Consider the following 26,192-nt stretch of genomic DNA (forward strand, 5'->3'; position numbering starts at 1 on the left):
AGTGAGTTCATGTGATCACCCTGCCTCAGCTTCCCAAGTACAGCAATTCTAGCACACCCAGCTCAGATTGCTTTTTATAGGAACTATTACAGACAAACTACATGATCTGAATGTCACAAACCTAGCAAATAGCTGGAGAATGGCTTCAATGAAAAACAGATATACAAAAGAGCAATAGTTTTTAAATGAGTAGTTTATTCTCCTGGAAAGGGAAAAATTTTTTTCTGTCACTACCCACCATGGCTGAGCACCACTTTTTACCAGGAGCAGGGCTTAACTACAAATCAAGTTTGGCTCTTTCATCATCTGTACTTCTTGATGCTCAAATGTCTACCCAGCAGCCTTTGAAGTAAAAACGAGCACCACGTATCCCTGAGAATGTGTGTTTGCCTGTGAGGCTGAGAGACAGTGACAGACAGACAAACAGACCCTAACTTTGGGATGCAGGATCCAGGGGCTGAATCCTAGTAAATGTGCTTATTAAGAAAGAGAGAGAAATGAAAAAACCATTTGTCTGGTAAGGAACGGAGCACAAGAAAGGATTCTTTAATTCCAAAATCCAGGGCCTAAGGATTAGCCCCACAATGACTCCAATAGCTAAAAATACATACTGCTTGCTGTGTGACCACCAGTAAGCTAGGCTGTTTATGGAACTATCTGACTTAGTTATTTTGGTAGGTAAAAGAAGTGCTTCATTGAACTCACTTTTCAGATAAAAGGAAACAAGCTATTCATTTTATAGGCAGGAAACAAAGAGAACAAGGAGACAGAAAGGGTCCCAATGTCCCCTTCCAGTGCACACCCCCAATGACAAACTTCCTCCCACTAGGTCCCACCTCCTACAGATCTACCTTCCTCTAGTAGTGTCACAGGCTGCTTACCAAGCTTTAACACATGGGCATTTGAGGGACATTCAGATCCACACCACAGCACTAGCTGAAGATCGCAGGGCAAGTAAGTGGCCTGTGATTCAGATCTAAGTCTGAGAGAGCCCAGCACCCAAGGTGGAGCATGAAAAAGACAGATTCCTACAGCCAAGTACATTTTATTGCTTGCTCCTACAAATACAAGGCTAGATGCATTTTCATTCAGGTTGAGCATGCCTGCTCTGAAAATCCAAAACCCTAAATGCTCCAAAATCCAAAGCTCTTTGAGTGTCAAAATAAGAACAAGGGGCTGGCCAAATAGCTCAGTGGATTAAAGTGCCTGCTTAGGCAGACACAGGGGCCGGGAGTTCAATCCCCGGGCCTGCCATGCCAGCCCCACCCCCCAGGGTGCACTGAGATCTCTATTGAGACTGGTCATGGTGGCACACACCTATAATCCCAGCATTTGAAGGCTGTAAACAGGAGGATCACTACAAGTCCGATCTACACAGTGAAGCCCTGTACATCCTGTACATCCTGTCCTAAATACAAAAAAACAAAACAAAACATAACAACAGGTAGAAAATTCCACACCTGACCTCCTCTGACATGTCACAACGCAAATGTGCTAAAAATATTATACAACATTAACTTCCAGCTGTATGTGTAGGACATGTATGGAAGACAGATGAATGCTATGCTTAGATTTGAATGCTACCCCCAGCATGCCTCGTCATGTATGAGGCATGATCAGAAAATATGAATACATAAAAATTGTTTTGAATTTTATCAGAGCAAAAGCTACACTGACATTAATCCCCCCCCCCCAAAATACTCTCCTTGATTCAAACACACTTATCCTATTGTTCTTGCCACTTCTGGAAGCTGTTCTGGAAGCCTTTCTTTGGTGTCTTTAGTTGTGCTGTTGCAGCTACCCTGATGTCCTGAATGAATTCAAACTGTTATCTTTCAAGGTTATTTTGACTTTGGAGAAGAACCAGAAGTCACACTGCGCCAGATGTGGGGAATGTGGCAGGGGAGGACACACGAGTGTCTCCACGAGCCTACCTTCCATGAGGTAGCACTCAGCAGCAGCATTTACCTATACAGGGATAGCACCTCATACAGGTAAGGACTTCCAGAGCTGCTTCTGAAAGCACCATGCCCTACAAGAAAATGTGTTCAAGGCAAAAAGGAGTATTTTGGAGATAATTAATAGCATTGGGCTTCTACTATAATAAATTTTTTAAAACATCCACTGTATAAGGGCCAGCCAAATAGCTCAGCAGATTAAAGCACCTGTAAGCAGGTGCAGGGACCAGGGGTTCAATCCCCGGGCCTGCCATGCCAGCCCCATCCCCAGGGCACACTGAGATGGCAATTGAGACTGGGTATGGTGGCGCTTGCCTGTAATCCCAGCACTTGGGAGGCTGTAAACAGGCAGATCACTATGAATCTGATTTAGTAGTGAGACCCTGAACACCCTGTAGACCCTTCCCTAAAATACAAAAAAAAAAAAAATTCATTGTATATATGTTTTAAATATTTACTGTATATTTTGATAACAAATACACAGAAACATGCAAATATTCCAAAATTCAAAACATTTCTGCTCTCAAATATTTTGGATAAAAGATACTCAACTTATGGCCACCTTGCCCAGCCATGTAGTTTGTTGGTTTTTTTTTTTTTTTTTTTTTAAGAAAATGTATCTTACATTTAGGGTTCACAGACTAATAACCCCCACCCACCTCTGTACTCCCCATAGAAAATGCAGCTGTCAACAACAGACAAGTCAGCTGCAGCAGTGGTGCACAGTTCTAATCCCAGAATTTGGGAGGCTGAATCGAGAGGATGGCTGTGAGTTCAAGGCCAGCCTGGCTACATAGGTTCAAGGCCAACCTGAACTGCATAGTGAAACCTTGTCTTAAAACAAAACATAACAAACAAAAAATATCACACACACACACACACACACACCCGCCCCACCAAAAAAAAAAAAAAGACAAGCTGGGCTTGCCACTTGATCCAAGAGCTTATAAAAACAGGTTTTCTTATCCTGAAATTGCAACCGCAGTACATTTACCCAAGACTTAAGTCCCTAAAGCTTTTAATGTTTTGGAAAGCCTCTTCTAGAGCCAAGAGGGCCTTGGGTGGCTGCCAACCTGGTGTGCCAGGCCTGTTAACGAGGAAGAACTGGTGGAGGGAACATTGAATTAGGCAGTAGGGAGGAGGAGGAGGAGCAGGTGAATTCCCACTCCGGAAATCCAGCTCTGCCTCAAAGCTCTGTTAATTGATAAAGAAATAACAAGTGCCTGTGGCTCGTGGTGTACAGCCAAGCTTTTAACACATTACTTCATTCAGTCCTCTACAGTAAGGAATCTAAACCCATGGTTACAACCTTCAGGTCTCAGCCCAAGAGCCAACTCACAACCCAGTGAATGATACCAGCATCTATTAAACATGACATTAAACAGAGAGCATCAGTGTGTGTCTTAGCAGGTCCTAGCAATCAGTGGAACATTTCTTTCTGTTATTAATGTATATATGTCTTGGACTGCATTGTAAAATATATACTTGCTCTTGCAGGAGTTGTGGGGAAAAAGTTTACAAAACTGCTATAAACAATAGGTGTAGGAGGTAATACTATTATGGGCACTTTAGACATGTGAAAACTTAAGGTCAAAGGAGTTAAGAGATTCAACTCAGGTCAAGCTGAAGAAAGTCTGTAAGCCTGGACCTTCTTCTTCATACCCCTCCATGGGAACAGTTCCCCAGATATACCTGGAGCTGCCACCCACTCTCTACAGCTTCAGAAAGAACCCAAAGCCAAGCATAGTGGTCCTTGCCTGTAATTCTACCACTCAGGGGGAGTGAGGTAAGACAATTTCAAGCTCAGACCCCATTTGGATAACTCATCAAGAAGACCCTGTCTCAAAATAAAAAATAAGGGCTGGGGATGTAGCTCAGTGATAAGCACCCCTAGGTTCCATTCTCCAGTACCACAAAAATGAAACAAAACCCCAAAGTTAGAGAAGCCAGCAAGACTGCTTTTCCTTCCAAGGTAGTGACTAAGTCTGACCAGCTAGAAAAAGCCACCCTGACAACCTGATCCATCTCTCCCCTGCTCCCTGCACACTGCAATTATCCTTCAAAGAAAAGCAAAACCAGGGGCCGGGGACACAGCTCAGTAGAATAAGTGCCTGCCTGGCAAGCGCAAGGGCCTGAGTTCAATCCCCGGTTCCGCAAAATAATAATAATAATAATGAAAAAAAAATAGGGGGAAGTAGAAGTGTAATTATACACTGACAAAGGTTCTACAATCTGAGATACAGGATCTCAGGATAAATCCTGAGGGGATTTCACTGACCTTAGCAGACCCAAAAGCTACAACTGTTGTTGCATAGGTCCTACTTTACCTTGGTCTTAACCATCCAGCAGAAAAGTATAAAAATGAAATATAAGAAGAAAAGCCATGCTGTTATGCTTAGCTGTAGGAGACTCAGGTCAACAATTTCTGACATTGCCAGTGAAGCGGACGACTCAATACTATTATGGGCTACTGGACTCTTTTAGAATATTTTGCTGAGTTTACACACTTATAATATTCAAATAACAGAACTTAACCAAAAAAGGGGATAGAGATGAATGTCCATTTTGTATCTGTGTATTCAAAGTGGTTAGGATAGATATATAGTTACATTCTCTTAATGAATAGAGGGATTTGTTCTAATGGTGTTAGGATATCAAGTCCGCATCTTGTACAGCAATTAACCACTAGAAAGAATGTATGCAATGTGTTAATTATTGAAACTGTCCTACCAATTTGATTTGAAACTGTCTCATTGCTATTTGTTTATCAGTAAAATTATGGGAAAAAATAAAAAAATAAAATGAAATGAGAAGAAAAGAAAAGCAAAACCAGCCTGGGCTCAGACCAAGTGATGTCACAGCAAACAAAAATGATTTAGCTCTTGGTGCACACAGAACCTGTTCCGTATCACTCAGGGGTGAGCAGCAACCTTGCCTGGTGAAATATCACTGATCACACAAGCTGAATGCTGTCACCCACTATGATCTTCACCTAGAATGGCCCCCAAAGGCCTGCAATTAAAGGCTGGGTCACCAGCTTGTTGCACTACTCGGAGGTGGTGGAGGCTTCTGGAGGTGGGACCTAGTGGGAGGGTAACCTAAGAGTTATTGGGGGTGTCCCTTGAAGGAGATATCGGGATTCCAGCCCTTGCTATCTCTTTTTGTTTCCCAGCTGCTATAAGATGAACAGGCCCCCTCCACCATAGGTTCTCACCACAATCAGTGGTACCATATAGACTCAAATCAATAAGGCCCATTAGCCATGAACTCAAACCTAAGAAACCATAAGCCAAAATAAACCTTTCCTCATTTTAAGTTGATTATCTCGAGTATTTTGCATGACTATAGAAATATGTCTAGCACATTACCTTATCAATTGTGTAGCTCTACCAATACTCTAAGTAAATGCTTTTCAGGAATATGGATTCCTGGGCCTTCTTCTTGAAGAAAATCATCACTTGGATCTGGATGGCCCAGAAATCCAGTTATGCACTTACTCTTTAAGTGGTTTTCATCCACAGCCAGATTAGAGAAACTTTGCCCCAACTTGTCTTTTATGACCCCATGTCCCTCCCTGCTCCACTCACATCCAGGATTTCCCATCTTCCCTCCTTTCCTGCATTCCTTATTGCCCTCCAGATGGCACTTGGTGGAAGTGCAACAATGACCTTTTGCACTAAAATCAAGACATATAAAGAACTCCAAAAACTTAGACCCTTCAAAACAAAGGACTGAACCAAAAACAGGGCAACTGAAGTGAACAGACTTTTCTCTGAAGTTCAAATGGTCAACAAATACATGAAAAAATGCTTATCAATCTCTGGCTATCTGAAAAATACAAATTAAAACTACACTGAGATACCATCTTACCTCAAAAAGGATGGCTATCATCAAAAAACTAATAATAAATGCTAGCAAGGATGTAGGGAAGAAACAACCTCTACTACAGTGTTGGTGGGAAGGTAAACTATTACAAACACCATGGAAGTCAGCATGGAGATTCCGCCAAAAACTAATTGCAATTCTATTTGACTTAGCTATTCTACCTCTGGGTATCTTCATAAAATCATGCTACAGAGAACATGCATATCCATGCTTAGGCAGCACAGTGTATAACAGCTAGAACCAGCATATATGCCCATCAAGAAATAAATGAAAAAAGAGAACGTATTTCTTTAAATATAGTTTAGTACTACTCTGCCATTTAAAAAAAAGATGACCTTCAGGCATTCCTAGCTAAATGGATACAACTGAGAGCACAATGTTAAGGCAGATAAGTCAGATACACGAGCTTAAATATCTCATGATTTCTCCTGTTATAAGAAACATATTCTGTGTGTGTTTTTAGGTGTGTGCGCGCGCATGTGTGCATGGCCACAGTGGCTCTTGTGCCATGTAAGCTCAGGATCCAATCTTTTATTTTCTGGTTTTATTTTTTGAGATCCAGTCTCACTATAGAGCCCAGGCTGGCCTTGAACTCCCAACACTCCCTGCCTCAGCCTCCCTAGTGCTGGGATTACAGATGTGCACCACCACGCCCAACGAGGTCAATGTTTTAGCTTGGCTTTTGTTAGGGGCATAGTGGGCATCTGCACAACTTTTTCTGTGCCCGTCAAGGTCTGCATTCTCACAGCATGTCCTTTGCTGGCCCTCTGTACACCCACAGGTCTGGCCTCCAGCTCCTATGGATGTGAGCAAGTGTATACACTGTGCGCTTCTTGACTGCCTGCATCAGGTGAGGGATCTCCATTACATCCACACTTTCTCTTCCGAGCACTTAGTACCTGCATGAAGTTGTTCATCACTGGCGCTCTGCTAGGCCACTGGAGGAAGCGGTGGTGCCCATCTTATTTATTACTACATTCCTAGGTCTTAGTATGGGGTCTGGCTCATAAAGACTCACAAGGAAATATACATTTGGAAAAAAAAACCCTAAAAGTACAGCTCTTATGCAAGAACACAGGATGCTGATGCTGGTCCTCCCACTCCCCTAATATAGACACACGCACAAAACTCTGCCCAAGACACAGTGAGATTAGGCCACTTGGTGACATCAAACCCACTGGTCCTTGGAGACACTTGGCTACTTGGCCTGACAAGAAAGCTTCCAGCCCAGCCCACACCTGGACTCAGGTGCTGGGTCACCAGAGCTTATGACGCTCAGCCTCGATACTTGCCAACAAGGACAAAGGGACTGGCTCACCCTTTCAAGATGCCACAGGGGTGCTGGCCAATAGCTCAGACGGTTAAAATGCCTGCTTAGGCAGGTGCAGGGGTTCGATCCCTGGAGTGCTGTGCTGGCCCCAGCCCCAGGGCATACTGAAAGGGCGATTGAGACTGGGCATGGTGGCACGCGCCTGTAATCCCAGAGTTTGCGAGGCTGAAAACAGGAAAATCATTAGGATTCCATTCTACGTAATGAGACCCTGTAGACCCTGTTCTAAATATATAAAATTTAAAAATAAAGACACTATAGGGCTGGAAGAAGTATGAGATTTTTTTTAAAGCACATAATGGCTATTCCACCCCTGCCCTAGCAAGCTGTAATGAATGAAAGTGCTATTTACAACTGGGACCTGGGTGCAAGTTCGAGAAATAAAAAGATGCAAAAGGGCTATTCTAACTTCATGCCATCTGAGCATTATTAAGCCCCGACTGCATGATTGCAAAGTTAATAGATTGGTGTGTGGCACCAGGAGACACTGGGGAAAAGGAAGTTAGTATGTGCCCAGATAGCTGCCCTTCTCCTGGGACAAGCTGAAGAGCAAGTGGCACGGGCCCTCCCCAGGAAACAGCTGCCAATGTGACCACCTGAACATCAAGCGAGCCACTGGACACCCAGCCTGATCCTCTGTACCTTCACCTTCTAGGGCATATCCACCTCTAATCCAGTGGAATATTATGTCATCTCCAATCACTGAACACCCACCCACCGTGCCCTAGGGTCAGCCTAGGGGTCACGGTGCTTTACCAGTGTCCCTCACAGGACTCAACACTACGCTGATGTGGTGGAGATGCTCTGTAAACCAGCAGCCAGAGGTCCCAGAGTGTGCTACAGGACGGACCAACCAGCCTGGGTGAGCACTGTCGCCTCTCCCTTTCCCAGGTGGCAGGTGACAGAGTCCAGGCAACACAAAAGAAGTTCAGTTGTCCTTATATCCCAGCACCCATCTCTGGCCTGTTGTCAACTAGCCGCAAAAGCCACCCTAAGCACTAAGTGAGACAGAGCTCCACAGAGGAAACCACAAAGCTGAGGCAAACTCCTTGAAGAACTGGTGTGGCTAGCCTCTAGGTCTCAAGGGAGGATCCACTGTCACAAAGAAGGGGGCTGAAATAGCAGTTTAAGTCCTAAGCCCCTCCGCTGGCTTGCACCACTCCCCTGTTACCCACAGGAGCAGGTCGGGAGTGGGGCGGGGGGGGGCAAAAGGTGGGAGTCCAAAGCCAGATGAAGGAACTCAGGGGAGAATTCCAGCAGGACAGGGCCCCACAGGGTACCCAAGCCACCTCCTGCTCACACACTGCCTCTGGTCAGTGCCTCCCCGACACACCACCCCATCACCTCGGATTCAACAGCTTGCAAGGCTGCAGGGCTCCCACTGATCAGGCGTTTTCACAAGCCAAGCACTGTGCCTTATGCTTCCCGTGTTGCTTCTCAACCTTTTAACTCTGCGAGATGGATATTACCACCATTTACAACCAAGAAAAGTGAGGCAGAGCTCAAGGCCACTCAGCTCCTGAGCGTTTCGAAGGATAAAGCCCAGGAGTGTTCTTTCCACCACTTCACAGTTGACTCCACCTTGGGGATAACAGGGAGGAAGGCAAGAGGATGAAAGTGTTACTCTTGGGAAAGTCACCCAGCCTAGCACGGGGCCTGACTGATGTTATTAAAAGGGCTGCTCGCATCATGTCTCTCCATTACCTGCAGAATCCAGTCCCCCAGGCTCCGCTGGGCATTTAAGGTTCTCTTCAGTCCTCTTTCCCAGTTTCTTCCCTTCCTGAGACTCAGCTCCTGCTTCTGCCGGGCTTGAGCTGTTTCCCACATCTCCGCTCTGCAGACTGCCTTGCCCTGCCTGCATCACTCACTCCACCCACCACACACACCGGGATGTCTGTGCCAGGGGCTGGGCTAGGTGCTGGGGACACAACAGCCAGATGGGAGGATTCCTGTGGTCACCTTAGGAGGAAGGTCACTTCCCACTTCACTCCTGGAGGATTTGCTGGTCACTGCTGCCTGTCCCTGTCCCAAATCCCAGCGGTCTGCACGTGCCATTCCAGTGGCATTCGGCCATGGCTCCACCTTATGCGTCAGGTCTGTTTTAAGACTTCCTCTGTAATGTGTTTATTTCTCTGGGAAAAGTGCACTCTGGATTCCAAATAGTATTATAAATGGCATCAGATCCCCAGGCCAGCCCACAAAAGCCTATTAAATACATAATGGTCCCAGAGACGTGCGGCCCTAAGTGAGCACACCTTAAAAGCTCTGTAAGAGAGACCAGGAGGCCTTCTGGGGCCCCATTCAGCCTCCCCTGGGGTCTAAGATCAGAACTACCATCAGGGACAGAGGCAGGGAAGAAGGCAGAGGTGGAGAATACGCAAGAGGAGTGGAAGAACTCAATTTGTAATTTAGGTCTGGCTTAATCCCTGCTCTGTCTTTATTAAGAAGGTGGCTGAGTCTCCTGCCACTAGGAGCATTATAAAATAAGATAGTTAAGGAGGTTGTATATGGAGCCCAACGGTAGAGTCCTTGCCTCCACAGAACAATACCCTAGATTCCATCTCCAGCACTGCAGGATAAAATAAGGAGGCTAAAGCAGATTGGTTCTCAGACCATTAAATCACAACAGCCCATATTTTAAATGTTATATATGTAAAAATAATACATGTGTTTTAAAATAATTTTTATCAAGAAAGAACCTTTTAGGCTGGGAGATAGCTCAGTGGCTTGAGCACCTACCTGGCAAGTGCAAGGTCCTGAGTTTGATCCCTCATACCAAAACAAAATAAAGAACTTTTTTTTTTTTTTTTTTTTTTTTTTTTTTTAGGGAAGGGTCTACGAGGTGTTCAGGGTCTCACTACTAGATCAGACTCCTAGTGATTTGCCTGTTTACAGCCTCCCAAGAGCTGGGATTATAGGCGTGTGTCACCATGCCCAGTGTCAATTGCTGTCTCAGGGCACCCCGGGGGAGGGGCCAGCACAGCAGGCCTGGGAATCAAACCTGGTGCCTGCTTTCAGGTGCTTTAATCCACTGAGCTATTTGGCTGGCTTTAAGAACTTTTTAAAAGAAAATCACAATATACTATTATCAACAGTTTCATATTTGGAGAAAAACACTGCAAACACTCCACCCAAAATATGGACATCAAGTTAGGAAAATGGACAAGTATTTTAACTGAAAATATTTGGATTCTTGGGGGGAAAAATTCACCATTGTTATTTTTCCAGTTTGTCTGCAGACCAGTACAAGGTTGGCCATGGCCTGGCTCTAGTCCTTGGCCTGACAGTTGAGAACCAGTGAACTGGGAAATGTGTAGTGCATTCTCTGACTGACATTCTCCATCCTGTGGACTGGACAGGACTGGACAACTATCAGCATACATGGGCCCTGGTGTGGGGAGGAGCAGGGCTGTGGCCCAAGAGCTGGCAGTCGGTGCAAGGCCAAAGCAGGACTCCAGGCCTGCCTGATCATAGCCCCGTAACCCCGGAGACAGGGATGCCAACTTAGAAGACGTAGGGCCTAACTTGGTCCAGGTATTGACTGCCAATTTCCACCCTGGTATTCTTCTGGAAGACTTAGGGAAGGCCCTCAAGGAGACATCATAAAAAATATCTGGTGTTTGTGGTGATAAACTAATACGAACTCATTGGACAGTCTGAGTAAGCATAAGCAAAAAGTAAGCAAAAGTCATCTACCTTTCCACCTTCCAGAACACTACTTACTAGCTGATGTACCACTAATTCTTCAAATACAGAACTTCACCCTGACATTGAGTTTTATATCCTGCTTTCCCAGTAATCACACTTGCACATCTTTAGATGCTCTTCATCACCATCATATTTTAACAATAAACATTATACTCTACTAAATATATTCTTTAAAAAACTGGCAATGAACTGAATATTTGGGTCTACCAAGACTTCCTATGTTGAAATGCTGACCCCAGCTGCGACAGTATCAGATGGGGCCTCTGGGGGTCAACAGGCCACAGGGAGAGACCTCATAAATGGGATCCGTATTCTTAAAAAGTGCCCAAGACAGCTCTCTAGTCCTCTTTCTGTCTCATAAAGAAGTCAGCAGTCTACAGCCAGGAAGAGGGCCATCCTCAGGACAAAACCATGCTAGCACTCTGACCTCAGGCTCCAGAACTGTGGGCAATAAATTTCTGTTCCTTATGAGTCATGCAGCCTATGGCATATTTGTTATATAACATCACTTCCCATGGTATGAAGAGTGCCAGAAGTTATTTAACCATGCTGCTACTGTTGAACATCATAACTATTCTCATATTTTTTGCTATTTATAAAAAAATGGGGTGGGTGTACATCTCTGTACACAAATTACTGCAGATACCTTTATATAGTGAATGCCCTTGTCCAAGGAAGAGATGCTTGAAGCCACAGATGGTAACAAGCCTTAGATAGACCAGTTTTTCCAATACATACATAGCTATAAGAAAGTTTAACTTATAATTTAGGCATAATAAGGATTAATTCTAAAATGGAACCATTATAACTATATTGTAGCAAAACTTAGGTGGATGTGGTCTCTCATTTGAAATATCTTATTGTATTGTACTTAGCCCTCTTGTTGACTTCAGGTAATTAAAACTACAGAAAGTGAAGCTGACCACCACACTTCTTCGCTACTGTTCTGTACTGCACTGTACTGTACCTCGGGTCATAGCCCAGTGCTGTGCCAACAGCCCTCAGTAAATATTGAACAATCTGACTTCAGTGACCCAGGAAACCCTTAGCAGACCCTCCCCTCCACCTCATACCTGCTAAACTTAGAGAAAGGAAAAGATAGATGTAAACTCCAGGTCTTGCCCTCTTAGCTTAGCAAACCTCCCGACTTTTCGACACTGCTGAGAGGAACTGCAGACTGCACTACCAAGCTAGCCACTCCCTCCCACTAGCTCAGCCCACTGAGGAAGGCCTCAGCTGATCCTCCCTCCCTCTAAATTACCATGTGCATCCCACCTGGTAAAGGCTGCCAGCAGTTAGGATATTAGCACTTTGTACTTCTGTTATTATTTGTTTGCAGGACTGATAACCTGCCCAGCCCAGGACAACACCAGAGGCCAAGCACAATGCTTATTTTTGTTCCCCATCCAGAATCCAACCCTGTATCAAACAATGTGGTTGTTAAATAAATGTTTCCTGCATGAAGCATCAGATTCTTGAGGCTTTATTTTCAGAGTGGAGAAAAAGGGGAAGAAGGAAGAAAAGCAGAGCCTCCTGAAACAGCCCAAGTGTGAAGAGCTGATGGGTCCCAGGGGAGATGGCCCTTGTCCCCTGCTCTGTCCTGACCAGCCTGGAGACCAGCCAGACCTAGTGGCTCCAGGAACTGATGGCAAACAGCTCCAGCACAATCAGATACAGGTACACTTAAGTGCAGATAGTCGAGCTTGATCTACCCTGACAGTTCGGGAGACAGAAAGCCGTTAGAGGAACTGGGAGCCTCTTTCCCCACCAGCTTCTGCACAACCAGAAGATAAGTGGCCACTCCTCACTCTGATCCCAAAACGTCCAGGAATAAGAAGATGGAAGAGCTTAAAGCCACTCAATCTACACTCTTTTTTTCCTCCTCTCATTTGCCCACTACCTTGCCACACCCAAAAGGTGGGGACCTGAAAAATCTAGGTTAGTGAGGGTGCCAGGTGTGGGGAGTTCCCTGCAACTTCAGGATAAAAGGTGTCAGGACGGTCTTAATATCAGAGGGACCAGAAGTTATGTGCAAGATGTGGAAGAAGGTGGAGGAGACACTCCCAAGGGACACCAGAGATAGAAGCCCCACCCATTCCCACCCCTCCCAGAGATGCCTGGGAGAACCCCGGAGGAACCTAAAGTGTCATAACTGACCCTCGGACAGCCCACCCCCTCCAAGATCCTGACCCCACCCCTCCTCCATTCCAGTCTGACTTTGCAGTTTGTAGAGATTTCTCTCACCCGACCCTCTGAACAACCTTGGCAGGGGTTATCTTCACTGTCTCCATCCCCTGAGTTAGGGAAGTCAGGGACATTAAATGATCCGCCGCGCCACATAAGGAGAAAGTGGCCGGGGCTCCAGTCAATGTCAGAAGTGAGCCCAGGCACAACTCTAGGTGGCTACTCCACCCTGCCCGCAAGCCTAGCTGAGCTGAGCCTGTGGGCGGAGGCCCAGGTGCCAAGCCAGTTTCCAGTCGCCTGGAGTCGAAACCAAGGTCCAGTGTGCTCCTAAAACGAGGTTCCCGCCTGCACAACGAAGAAGCAACCCCACTGCTCCCACACTCACACAGGTGCAGGGCCGGGAGTCTGGGGCAGGGGGCACTCCCCAGCCTGGGGGTGTCCTGCCCTGGCAGGTGGCACCCTGTGACCGAAGCCTCAAACGGTCCCCCCGCAAAGTTGTGTCATTTGCGAACACCCTGCGAAGCATCGCCCGGTGTCCCGGAGCTGCTCCTTCCCCAGCTCCCGACCGGGAGAACGCCGCAACCGCCCGGTCGTTCCCACGCTGGCCCAACGCGCACGCCCCCCTCCGGGTGCCCGAGGGCCGGGAGCCGAGGGCGCGGACCTGCACGCGGGGCGACATGCCGCCCTGCCCGGACCCCCCACGACCCCCACTCTACAGCTCACCCAGATCGTCAGCAGCAGCACCCACGCCGGCCCGGCCCGTGCCATCCCGGTGACGGTGCCCGCCGCCGGCTCAGCGCTCCACTCGCGCGGCGCGCCCGCCCGCTAGCTCCGCGGTGGCCAACAGCCACAGCCACTTCCCAGCCGCTCCCCGCCTCCCAGTTCCCTGTGCCACGTCTGCCAAAGCATGCGCGTCAGGCGGGAGCTCCGGAGCGGTGCTTCATGGGAGTTGTAGTTCCCAGCCATGGACGCGGCACTCGCCTGGGTGAAGTTGAGCACGAAAGGCAGGGTCAGTGAGTAGAAGGCATTGAGGGGCTTACTCTGTCCTATTTGCCTACTCTGGATGAGAAGGCAGCCCCAAAATGTAAGTACACTACTTTGACTCACTCAGCCTGCGGATGGCAGAGTTCCGCACTGCTTGTGAAAGACTGAAAAAAAATGCCTTGAACCCTGGCTCCAGCGCTCCCACCTGCCTCTTCTTTTGTCTTTCAGCAAAATTTTATTGAGCTGTTGGAGAAGTTTGGCAATTCCTCAAAAAGTTAAACATAGATTACATATGGACTCCAAAAAATTGAAAACGCATTCAAACAAATTCATCTATCTATACCAGTGTTTGTAGCAGCAGTTCACAATAACCTAAGGTAGAAACAACCCAGATGTCGCCAAAGATTGAAAAGATACAGAAAATGTGATGTATCTATAGAATGGAATACTACTCAGCCACTAAAAGTGATGAAGTACTGACACCTGGTACCTTGAGGACAAATCTCAAAAATAGGATGATAATAAGAAAGAAAGAAAGAAAGAAAGAAAGAAAGAAAGAAAGAAAGAAAGACCCTAGATACAGTGGGGTGTGGTGGCACAGGTGTGTAATCCCAGCTACTTAGGAGACAGAGGCAGGAGGATTGAAAGTTTGAGGCCAGACTGGATAACTTAACTACACTCTCAAAGTGAAAAAAAAAAGAAAAAAGAAAGAAAAGAAGTGTATGGGCTATAACTCAGTGCTGCCTGGGCTCAATCTCCAGTACTGAAGGAAGAAGAAAAAGGAGAAGGAATAGGAAAAGGAGGAAGAAGAGGAGGAGTTAGATATAAAGGTCTCATATTGTATGACTACATTTATATGAATTATCCAGAACGGGCAAGTAATAGAGACAGAAATGTCAGTGGTTGTCTGGGCTGGGGGAAGAGGGAGTGGGAAGAGGCTGTTTAGTGAGCACAGGGGCTCCTTTTGGAGGTGATGAGATTACTTTGGAGCTAGAGTGAGGTGGTGGTTGCCCAACACTGTCAATGTACGAAATGCCACTGAACTGGACACTTTAAAATTGTTCTTTGATATTACATGGATGTTACTTCAATACAAAAAGTGAAAGGAAAATCCCTTTACTGAGCCCACTGCATGTGCTAAAGCAGTCGTACCACATAGTTGGGTAGGTTTGAGATACACAGTTGTGACATGGCTAAGGGGAGTGCACAGCAGGAGCTGGCAAGTTAGGGTAGAGAGACCCTTGCCCACTTTCCAGAGGGTCAAATCCAAGCCCAGGGATCATGCTTGACCTGCCCCTTTTCTCAACAGACCTATCATGTTGCTCATCATATCTTTCCCATCAGTTCTGCCTCCAAAACATCTCTTCTGTCACCTCTAGGGTTGAAGTCACTGACATCGCTCATCTAAGTAAGGATAAACAGTGGACCTGTGTCTTAGTTACTTTCTGAGGTCCATGCCTGACACCCTCGACCTAAGAAGGAAAGATTCATTTTGGCTCACAATTTGTAGAGGTTCCAGTGCACAGTTGGCTGACTCCAAAGCAGAGGGCATGATAGAAAGGCTTGGAAAGAGGAAAGCTGCTCCCTCCATTGCATCCAGGAAGCAGAGAGTCAGGGGAGGTGCAGGGAAGGGTGATGCACCCTTCAGGTCACACTCTCTGTGACCAGCCTCTTCTAACCTCCTAACAACAAGTCAGCTATACACCCCCTTAAGCCAATCACCTTCCAAAGACTCTGTCTATGATCCATGAGGCTTTAGAGGACATGTAGATATAAATCATAGCAACTTGCTTTTTTCTCAGTAATATATGTGAATGCTGTTTGTCATTGCCCGATGCCCTCCAATGGCTTGGTTCTGTTGCCCTTAGATCAAACCCAAATTCCTTCTGTGACCTGCAACCCTGCATGGTCTATGCCCCTTCTCTGCAGGCCTCATCTACACACACACACACTCAGCCCTTTCAGCTCCAGTTCTGCACCTTAGCATTTCCTGCCCCTCCCCTCCCTAGGATACTCCCACTCAGGGATTTATGTTCTTCCTGTTCTGAGGGGACCTCAACATTTTCTTTGCCTTTGCCTCACTGGTGTCTTCTAATCTTTGGAAGATTCCACCCTGCTCCCCCACTTAGACAGGCCACTCAGAGCAATGCCATTAAGAGGCAATTTCACTCTCCTCAGACTCTCCCCTTGTTCCCTAGCTCAGGCGTGGTTGATGCCTGCACCAGCCCTTTCCATAGGCAGCAGTTAAAGTCCTCTGTACCCATGGGTTCCGTGTGTGGAGTCAACAAGCTGTAGATAGATTTTTTTTTTCCAGAACTGGGGATTGAACTCAGGCCCTTGTGCTTGCCAGGGAAGCGCTTATTTCACTGAGCCATTTCCCCAGCCCCTAGAAAATATTTTAAAACAATTTTTTTTTCCTTTTGGTGGAACCAGGGATTGAACTCAGGCCCTTGCGCTTGCCAGGGAAGCACTTATTCTACTGAGCCATCTCCCCAGCCCAACAATTGTATTTTTGCTGAACACATCCAAACATTTTTTTTCATGTCATTATTCCCTAAACAATAAAACACCTATGAATATTTGTCTTAGTTACTTTTCTCTCATTGCTGAAACAAAAAAAATCTGACACCCAGAGTTAAAGGAGGAAAAGGTTGCCTGCAAGCTGCAGAGATAGCTCAGCAGTCTAAGCACTCACCTGGAAAAGGCAAGCACCTGGGTTTGGTCCCTGATACCTGGGCACATAGTGCCAGCCACCAAAACCAGGAGTGATGGCACATGCCTGTAATCCCAGCACTGGGGAGGCTGAGACAGGAGGATTAGTGGGTCTGAGCTGTGTAGTGAGACCCTTTACCAAATAAATAAATAAATAAATGATTTTTAAAAAAATAAAGGTTCTCGATGTAGGCATAGATGATCTTCTGGGTTTCCACATGACCCATTGTGATTTTACCCTTTTTGTTACTAACTGGATGAAAGACGTTTTCTTTCTAAAGTCTTTTCTTTTTTCCTTTCTTTTTGATAAGTTTGTCTAAGGGTTTATCAAATTTATTCTTTCAAAGAACAAATTCTTTGATTCATTGATTATTTGTACTGTTTTGTTAGTCTTAATTGCATTGACTTCTGCTTTGATATATAGATAGATAGATAGATAGATAGATAGATAGATAGATCTATATCTATCTATCTATCTATCTATCTATCTATATAATTTCCTTTCTCGTCTGAGCTTTGGGCTTGACTTGTTCTTCTTTTCTTAAAAGTTTGATGTTCATCACTAGGTTATTTATTTGAGGTTGTTCTGTTTTCCTGATGTGAGAATGCACTGCTATAAATTTCCCTCCTAGGACTACTTTTACTGTGTCTCATGAGTTCTGGTATATTGTATCAGTATGCTATTTAATTGTAGATACTGTTTAATTTCTTCTCTAATGTCATCTGTGACTCATTGGTTGTTCAGTAGGGTTTTTTTTTTAATTTTCATGTGTTTATGGTGTTTTTGTTGTTCCTTTTGCAATTGATTTTCAATTTTATTGCACTATGGTCTGATAATATGCATGGGATAATTTCAGTTCCTTAGCATTTAGTTTGGCATGTTCTATGGGTTAGTATGTATTCTGGAGAATTTCCCATGCACAGCTGAAAAGAATGTGTATTTTGATGTTGTAGAGTGGAACACTGTGTGGACATCTACTGAGTCTATTTATTTATGTATGTATTTACTTATTTTCACACAGGGTCTTGCTATGCAGTTCAAGCTGGCCTTAAGCTCATTTTGTAGCCCAGGCTAGTCTTGAACTTGCAATGATCCTCCTGCTTCAGCCTCCTGAGTACTAGGATTGCAGGTGTGTGCCACTGTACCTGGTCTAAGTTTATTTATTCACAGGTTTGACTCAACTATAATATTTCTTTGCGATTTTTTTTTGGCCTGGTTGATATACCTATTTGTCACAATGGAATATAGTAGTCCCTCTCTATTTTGCAGTTCAACTTTCACAGACTCCCTGTGTCACAGGTTTTCAAAAAACATTAATCTAAATTATTTATTGTGGAATTTTTGCTATATCACGGGATTTTTCAGTACTGTCCAGTATAGTATGTTGTTGAAATTACATAGCTTTATGAGACTTTAGAAAATGGTTAAGAATATTGGACATGTTTTTGAAAGTGTGGGGAGGGTTTGTGAAGCCTATATATATATATATATATATATATTCTAAAATAATATACATATATATACTAAAGTAAATATAACATAGCTACTTAGCTGATTTTCACTTATAGGGGGTGTTGAATGTAACCTCTGAGATAAGAGAGAGACTACTGTATTAAGGTCTTCCATTACAATTGTGTCAGTGCTTATTTGATTTTTTAATGTTCATTAATATTTATTTTAAATAGTTGGGTGCATCTGAATTTGTACATATATATTTATGATTATCGCTTCATCTTGGAGTTTTCCCTGAACAAGTATGTAGTGACCTTTTTGTCTCTTTTAATCAGTCTTGGCTTGAAGTCTACTTTGTCTTTTTTTTTTTTTTTACCACTGTGGCTTACAGATTTTTTTTTCAACAAATAATACACTGCATATATTCTTCTTAGTGGTTTGAAGTCTACTTTGTCAGCAAATAGAATAGCTACATTTGTTTATTCCACAGTTCTGTCAAATGAAAAATTATTTCCCTTCCTTTCACTCTCAGTCCATGAATTTATTTTTGAGTTAAACGTATTGCTTTTTCTTTTTCTTTTTCTTTTTTTTTTCCCTGTGGTACCAGGGATTGAACTCAGGATCCTGTGCTTGCCAGGCAAGTGCTTATTCTACTGAGCTATCTTCCCGTCCCATAAATGTATTTCTTATATGCAGCATATTGTTGGATCTTGTTTCTTGATCCATTCTACCAGTCTGTTTCTCTTGATTGGTGGATTGAGACCATTTACATTGATGGCTATAACTGATATGTATTGACTTATCCTTGTCATTTTATTTTCCTATTCTTGGTTCCCTGTCTTTCCCCTCTGTTTTATGGCTGTCTTGCCTGGAAGACCTCAATAATTCCATCAAAATATTTCTAGATGTAATAACCAAATTGACTCATGCAACTGGATACAAGGTCCACACTCAAAAATCAATATCATTCTTGTACACAAACAACAAAGTTACCAGGTGAAAAATTAAGGAAGCAATATTGTTTACAATAGCATAGAAAGAAATGAAATACTTAGGAATCAATCTAACAAAGGAAGTAAAAGACCTGTACATTGAAATCTACTCTGAAAAAGGAGATAAAAAAGGATATCCAAAAGTGAAAAGATATCCCATGCTCTTGTGTAGGAAGAACAAACATAGTGAAAATGGTCAGACTTCCAGAATTGTTATACATATTTAATGCAATACCAATCAAAATACCATTAGCATACCTCACAGAGCTAGAGAAAAAGCATTCCTAAAATTTGTTTGGAACCAGAAGAGACCTAGAACAATAAAAACAATTCTAGGCAACAAAGGTAAGGCAGGAAACATCATAATCTTAGACTTGAAATTATACTACAATGCTTCTGTGATAAAAAGATGGCCTGGCAGGAAAAAAAAAAAAAAAAAAGACTTGAAGATCAATGGAACAGACTAGAAGATGCAGAAACAATGCCAACATATTCAGCCACATTATCTTTGACAAAGGCGCCAAACACCTTCAATGGAAGACAGATAGCTTCTTCAATAAATGATTCTGGGGGTCGGTGCTGCAGAGATAGCTTTAGGGTCTAAGTGTTTGCCCAGGTGAGCACAAGAACCTGGGTTGATTCCTGGTACTGCATGCTGTACCAGTTCTGCCCTGCCCCAAGCACGCTGAGCTGGCTATGGAGTCCAGGCTTGCTGGTACATGCTTGTAATCCCAGTGCTGGGGAGGCTGAAAACAGGAGGATCAGTACAAGCCCAAGCTGTGTACATTTTTAAAAAATGATGCTGGGGCCAGGAATGATGGCACACACCTATAAACCCAGCACTCTGAGACAGGAGAATCACTGCTGAGTTCGAGACCAGCCTAGGCTACATAGCAAAAACATGTCTCTAAAAGACAAAATTAATTAATTAATTAAAATATGCTGGGAAAACTGGCTTTCCACATCCTACGGACTAAAACTAAATCCATGTCTGTCACCATGCACTAAACTAAAATCAAAATGGATAGAGGACCTGAATAGTAAAACAGAAACATTAAATCTGCTGGAAGAGAGAATAGGTAAAATTCTTGAAGACATAGATGTATGCAAAGACTTCATGAACAAAACCCTGACTGCATGGGAAATACTACAAAGAATCAACATCTGCAGTTCATCTTACTAGAAAGTTTTTGCACAGAAAAAAAAAATCAACAACTAAGTGAAAAGACAACCCACAGAGTGGGAAAATAAATTATCCAGTTGTTCCTCAGACAAAGGATTTATACCTAGAACATATAAAGAATTGCAAAAAAAAAAAAAATCAGACACCATCCCAGTTTAAAGACCCACCCCAAAAATGCACATCTGAGATGAATATACGCTTCTCAGATAAAAGGTAGGAATAGGAAATAAATATATGAAAAACCGTTGAACATCACTGGTCATTCATGAGATGCAAGTTAAAACAATGCTGAGAGTTCATCTCCAAAACAAATAGCTATTGTCAAGAAATCAACCAATAACAAACGCTGGTGGCTTGGATGTAGGAAAAAAGAAACCTTTCTCAACTCTTGGTAGGCCTGTAGACTGGTCCAACCATGAAAGTCAGTGTGAAAATTCCTCAGAAAGCTAGAACTAGAAGTCTTATTTGATCTAACTATTCCCCTTCTTAGTATCTTCCCAAAAGAATTAAAAGCATCATACCATAGTAATATATCCATACCCCTGCATATAATACCAAGTATGTAACAGCTAAATCTTGAAAGCAGCCCAAATACATAAACTGATGAATGGATAAAAAAATATGGCTTTTTAATACAAAAGAGTACTACTCAGCCATAAAGAAGGATTAACTTGAGACATTTATAGCTAAATGGGTGGACCTTGTCACCCTACTCTTAAGTGAAATAAATTGGACTTACTGGGCTGGTGAGATGGCTCAGTGGTCTAAAGCACCTACTTAAAACAAGCTTAGCAAAGCACAGGGACCACGGTTCAATCCCCCAGCACCACATGCCAGCCAGCCCTGCCCCCAGGTGGGCTGAGCTGGCCACACACACACACACAAAATAAATAAATAAAAAATTTAAAAAATAAAATAAACTGGGCTTACCTATGTAAGTATTGCATTGTCTCTCTGGTGTGAGAAACTGAAAATATAAATATAAATCAAAATGTATAACAGATATTGTAAAATAGGAAGAAACTGTTCAAATGGTGAGGGGGTTAGGGAGGAGGAAGAAGGAAGGAAAGAAGGAAGAGAAAAAAATTGAGAAAAAAGGATAAAATGGAAACAAAGCCTTGTCAATAAAGAGGGGAAGAGGGATTGAAGGGAAGGGAGGGGAACAGAAACAAAAAGAGGAAACAAGATATATGATGTATGGGGACAAATTCCCTATGGTGAATGTGATCACTATGTATTTATAAATGATACCCATAAACTTAATAAATAGGTGATTAATGCTAAAAGAAGTCATTGAGGTAGTCTCTCATGCAAATGACTCTTGTCCTAAAGAGAACAAGAGTAAATTAGGACACACACATTGAAGAAAGACCGTGTGAAGCCATCAGCCAAGGAGAGAAGACCTCAGAAGACATGAGCCCTGCCAACATCTTGATCTGGGACTTCTTGGCTCCAGAATTATGGGAAAATAAATTTCTGATGGCCAAGCCATATAGTCTGTGGTACTCTGTTAAGGCAGCCCTAGAGAACTAGCATAGTAGCCAAAACTTGAAATAATGTGAATTCCCTTAAACAGAAGAATAGATAAATCAACGAAAGCATGTTTTAATCTAAAAAGTATGGATATATGCAACAACATGGTTATCTCAAAACTATAATGGTAAGTAAAAGTGGCCAACCCAAAGGAATACATACAACATGGTCCTATTTATCTGAAGGCAGGGGTAATCAAGGATGATGAAAGACAAACAAGTGGGAGGAGAGCAAAAATGGATGGAGAAGGCATAAGGAAACATGGTAGGTACAGCAAATCTAGGGTTCCCAACCCTTGGGTCACAGGCCATTTTATTTTATTTTTTTATCCATAATTTTATTGAGAAACAAATAGCAGTGAGATAGTTTCAAACCAAATTGGTAGGACAGTTTCAATAATTAACACATTGCATACATTCTTCCTAGTAGTTAATTGTTGTACAAGATGTGGACTTGATATCCTATTTACAAACACCATTAGAACAAATCCCTCTATTCATTAAGAGAATGTAACTGTATATCTATCCTAACCACTTTGAATACACAGATACAAAATGGACATTCATCTGTATCCCCCTTTTTTGTTAAGTTCAGTTATTGAATATTATAGGTATGTAAACTCAGCAAAATATTCTAAAAGAGTCCAGTAGCCTATAATAGTATTGGGTCTTCTGCTTCACTGGCAATGTCAGAAATTGTTGACCTGAGTCCCCTACAGCTCAACATAACAGCATGGCTTTACTTCTTATACTTCGTTTTTATACTTTTCTGCTGGATGGTTAAGACCAAGGTAAAGCAAGACCTATGCAACAAGAGTTGGAGCTTTTGGGTCTGATAAGGTCAGTGAAATGCCCTCAGGATTTATCCTGAGATCCTGTACCTCAGATTGTAGAACCTTTATCAGTTTTAGCCATGTGGATGAGTCACGGCCATTGCTTGGCCAATGTGCTCTCTGTGAAAGTCTGAGATTGTTTTCTCTCCAACAGGCCATTTTTTAAGGCCATTTTATTTTTATTTTAAAAAGCAAATGAGTACTGTAGTTACCCTTCTATTTGCACCTCTTTCCTGCACCATGCACCTGCCTCAGCCACAGTTTTGGTAAACCCACAGCTTACCCTAGCCAAAAATGAGTGCAGAAATAATCTCGAGGGCTTCTTTGAAAAGGGAGAAGACCCCATGCTAAGATAGGAAGGGACTCTGAGACTGCCAACAAAAAGATAACTGTTTGAAAAGAAAATACCAAACACTCTATTTAAATTACAGGTTCTTTGCATCAGCTGATTCATGTTCTCTAAGCCTGCTTTGTGTAATATGTGGTGGCCAGCTATCCAAAGAAGCCACGAACCCTTCAAAGCTGCTTTCCCACATGACGACCAAGCATCTGTGTTAAAACACAAGGATTTGGAGTCTTCTTGAAAATAAAAATGTAAATATGAACAGAAACAATTATTGAAGGTTACTACTTCGTCAAATGTGTCTTGCACTGAGAACATCATTCTTAGTGCGTAATCAAATTTCTAAAGATAAGAAGTCCTTTACTGTTGGTGAAGATTTGATTCTGCTTGCTGCTGAGAACTTCTGTCATGAACTTTTAGGACATATTGCAGTTCAGAAGGTGGTGAGTGTTCCTCTTTTGGCTAGCACTGCAAGTGGATGAGTTGATGAACCAGCAGGGGATACCGAGGCACCTTGTTAAAGAGAAATAACAACTTGTGGTGGTATGCTATCAAGTTGACATGCCTACCAATATTGACATCAAACAACATTGCTTGCTTTTGTGTGGTGTATTTTCCAGAAGGATGTGCATGAAGATATGTTATTTGCTCTTTTGTTGTCAACAAACATTACAACTACAGAACTGTTAAAGTTGTTGGACGATTGCACATCAGGAAAACTGAACTGGTCACTTTGTGTCAGTATATGCGCAGACAGGGCAGCTGCCATGACTGGACAGCCATTCTGGTTTTGCTACTCAGGGCAAAAAGGTCACTTCTGAATGTGTCTATGTATAGTGTCATCTGTAGAGAAATGTTGGCTACCTGAAAAATGTCATCTGAAGTTGCAACTTTTGAGGATGGATTATCTATCACATTGAAGTTCAAACCCTTAACTAATATTATTTGCACAGCTCTGAGGAGGGATGGACATGGAGCACACATATCTACTTTTATGCATAGAAATGAGATGACTTTTGAAGGGTAGATCCCTTGCCAGAAATTTTGAGTTCTAAAAGCCATCCCAGAGATTTCTTCTAGAAAAATAGTCACCTTTGGTGGCATATTTCAGTGACACAGAATAGTTCTCAGAATTTTCTTACTTCTGTGGCATATTCAACCTCCTCAGTGAACTCCATCTGACTTCAGGGGAGAAGAACTATGTTCAAGTCATCGGATAAAGTAGCTGCATTCAAAGCTACACTGGAATTAGGAGGCCAATGAGTGACATTTAGAATTTTTGACATGTTTCAAATATTAGCGCAGATTTTGAGAGACTGAGCCCGGGCCTTCTTTTTCCCCACTGATGCATGATCATCTAGCTCAGTTTTCAGAAGAGTTTGGGCATCACTTCTCAACCACAAAAGACTCCTGAACTGAGAAGGAATGGATCTTGATCTATTTGTGAATGATACGTTGTCCTTGCTAGAAAAGAATCAACTGCTTGAGACCACAAATGACCTGAAAAGTATGGCCTTAAAAGTATGTTTGAGACAACTTCAAAACTCTTCCTATTCTTAGTTAAAGCCAAGACAAAATATTTTGAGACTACTAGAAAGGCAGAAAGGCAGTGAAAACCTGTTTCCATTTCCAACATCCTATCTCTGTGAAACAGGGTTTCCTGCAATGACAGCAACCAAAACAAGACTGCAGAGTAGACTGGACAACACACTTCAAGTGTCATTATCTCCTGTCATCCTTAGATAGGACTGTCTAGTTGTAGGAAAACAATCTCCCACTGATTTTGCATTATGGTAATTTGTACAACTATTTTATTCTTTTACAATATAATAATAACAATAAAAATGAAATAATAATAAATATAATGCATTTGAATCATCCCCAAGCCATCCTTCCTTACCCTGCTCATGGAAAACTTGTCCTTTACAAAACAAATCTCTTCTACCAAAAAGGTTGGGGATCACTGCTATAATGTTCTATGTTGTGATTAAATGATGGTTGTATGATGGTCTGCCTATGCAATTTATTAGTTGATCTGAATTAAGTAATTATTTGAACTGTTATGTTAAGATTCATAGTTAAGTTTTTAAACCTCTAAGCAATGGTGGTTTGGGCGAATCTTCTAGTCTACAGGACTGCCTATAACTCTAGTCTCTCCTGAGTGTAAGATTAGCCAAAAGTTCCAGATCAGGGAACCCCAAATTCCACTGGAATTTAACTGCCAAAAGGAGAAAGAATTGAAAAGAAAAAAGAAAGGAAGCCATGCACCTATGAGCCAGTCACCAAAGGGCAGGAATCTGAGAAGGAAAAAAAAATTGTCAAGAAAACAGGCCATTTCATTCTGAAATTGAAACAACCTAAAATACAATTTATTGCCCTTCTGGGAATGTTTAGCAATTCTAAACTTCACTCTCCTTGAAATATTAAAAGGCGTGCACAGGGCAAGTGCTGTCTCTCCTCCATTACAGCCCTCAATGGGAACCATCCATTTCTGTGCAGTGGCCTGCAGGGCCAGGCCAGAGGAATCTGTGCTGTGGTGTATTGTGAATTGTGATGCCACTTTGCATTTGTATAGCCACTACCTCCATCATCTCAGCTGGAATGAGCACAACAACCATTTTGTGACACTCTAGCAGTAGGAGAATTGGCTCAGAACAAAAAAGGGAGGAATGTTGAGCCAAGAAGCCAGACACAAGTTTATTTTGCATGACTATATATATCTATAGATATAGATATAGATATAGATATAGATATAGATATAGATATAGATATATATGGAATAATTGCTTCAAGGAGGAGTCCCTTGGGGGGTGCTGCTAAGGTTCTCTTTTTCTATCTGAATGAGGATACATGAATATGAGTGAAACTCATATTCATTCATTGGTTATGCTGTATCTATATTACATGATCTTTCTTGCTTGCTTGCTTGCTTGTTTGCTTTCTTTCTTTCTTTCTTTCTTTCTTTCTTTCTTTCTTTCTTTCTCTTTGTACTGGGAATCAAACTCAGGACCTTATGCTTGCCAGGCTGCTGAGCTACATCTGTGCTCCTATATTACATGTTTACAGGAATATATAAATAAAATTAAATTAAATTT

General features: G+C 42.9%; 1 protein-coding gene across 1 annotated transcript in view; it reads right to left on the bottom strand.

The window, feature by feature from the left end:
• Window positions 1-13,978, bottom strand: part of Pdia5 (protein disulfide isomerase family A member 5) — a 92,777-nt gene extending 78,799 nt beyond the window's left edge. The window contains exon 1 of the mRNA XM_004642184.1: window positions 13,789-13,978. Within this exon, the coding sequence (XP_004642241.1) occupies window positions 13,789-13,833 (45 nt within the window). The 5' untranslated portion in view covers window positions 13,834-13,978. The remainder of the gene's footprint in view (window positions 1-13,788) is intronic.
• Window positions 13,979-26,192: the final 12,214 nt, after the last annotated feature.

The sequence above is a fragment of the Octodon degus genome, unplaced genomic scaffold (genome assembly GCF_000260255.1).
Source record: "Octodon degus isolate 3935 unplaced genomic scaffold, OctDeg1.0 scaffold00147, whole genome shotgun sequence".
NCBI lineage: Eukaryota > Metazoa > Chordata > Mammalia > Rodentia > Octodontidae > Octodon > Octodon degus.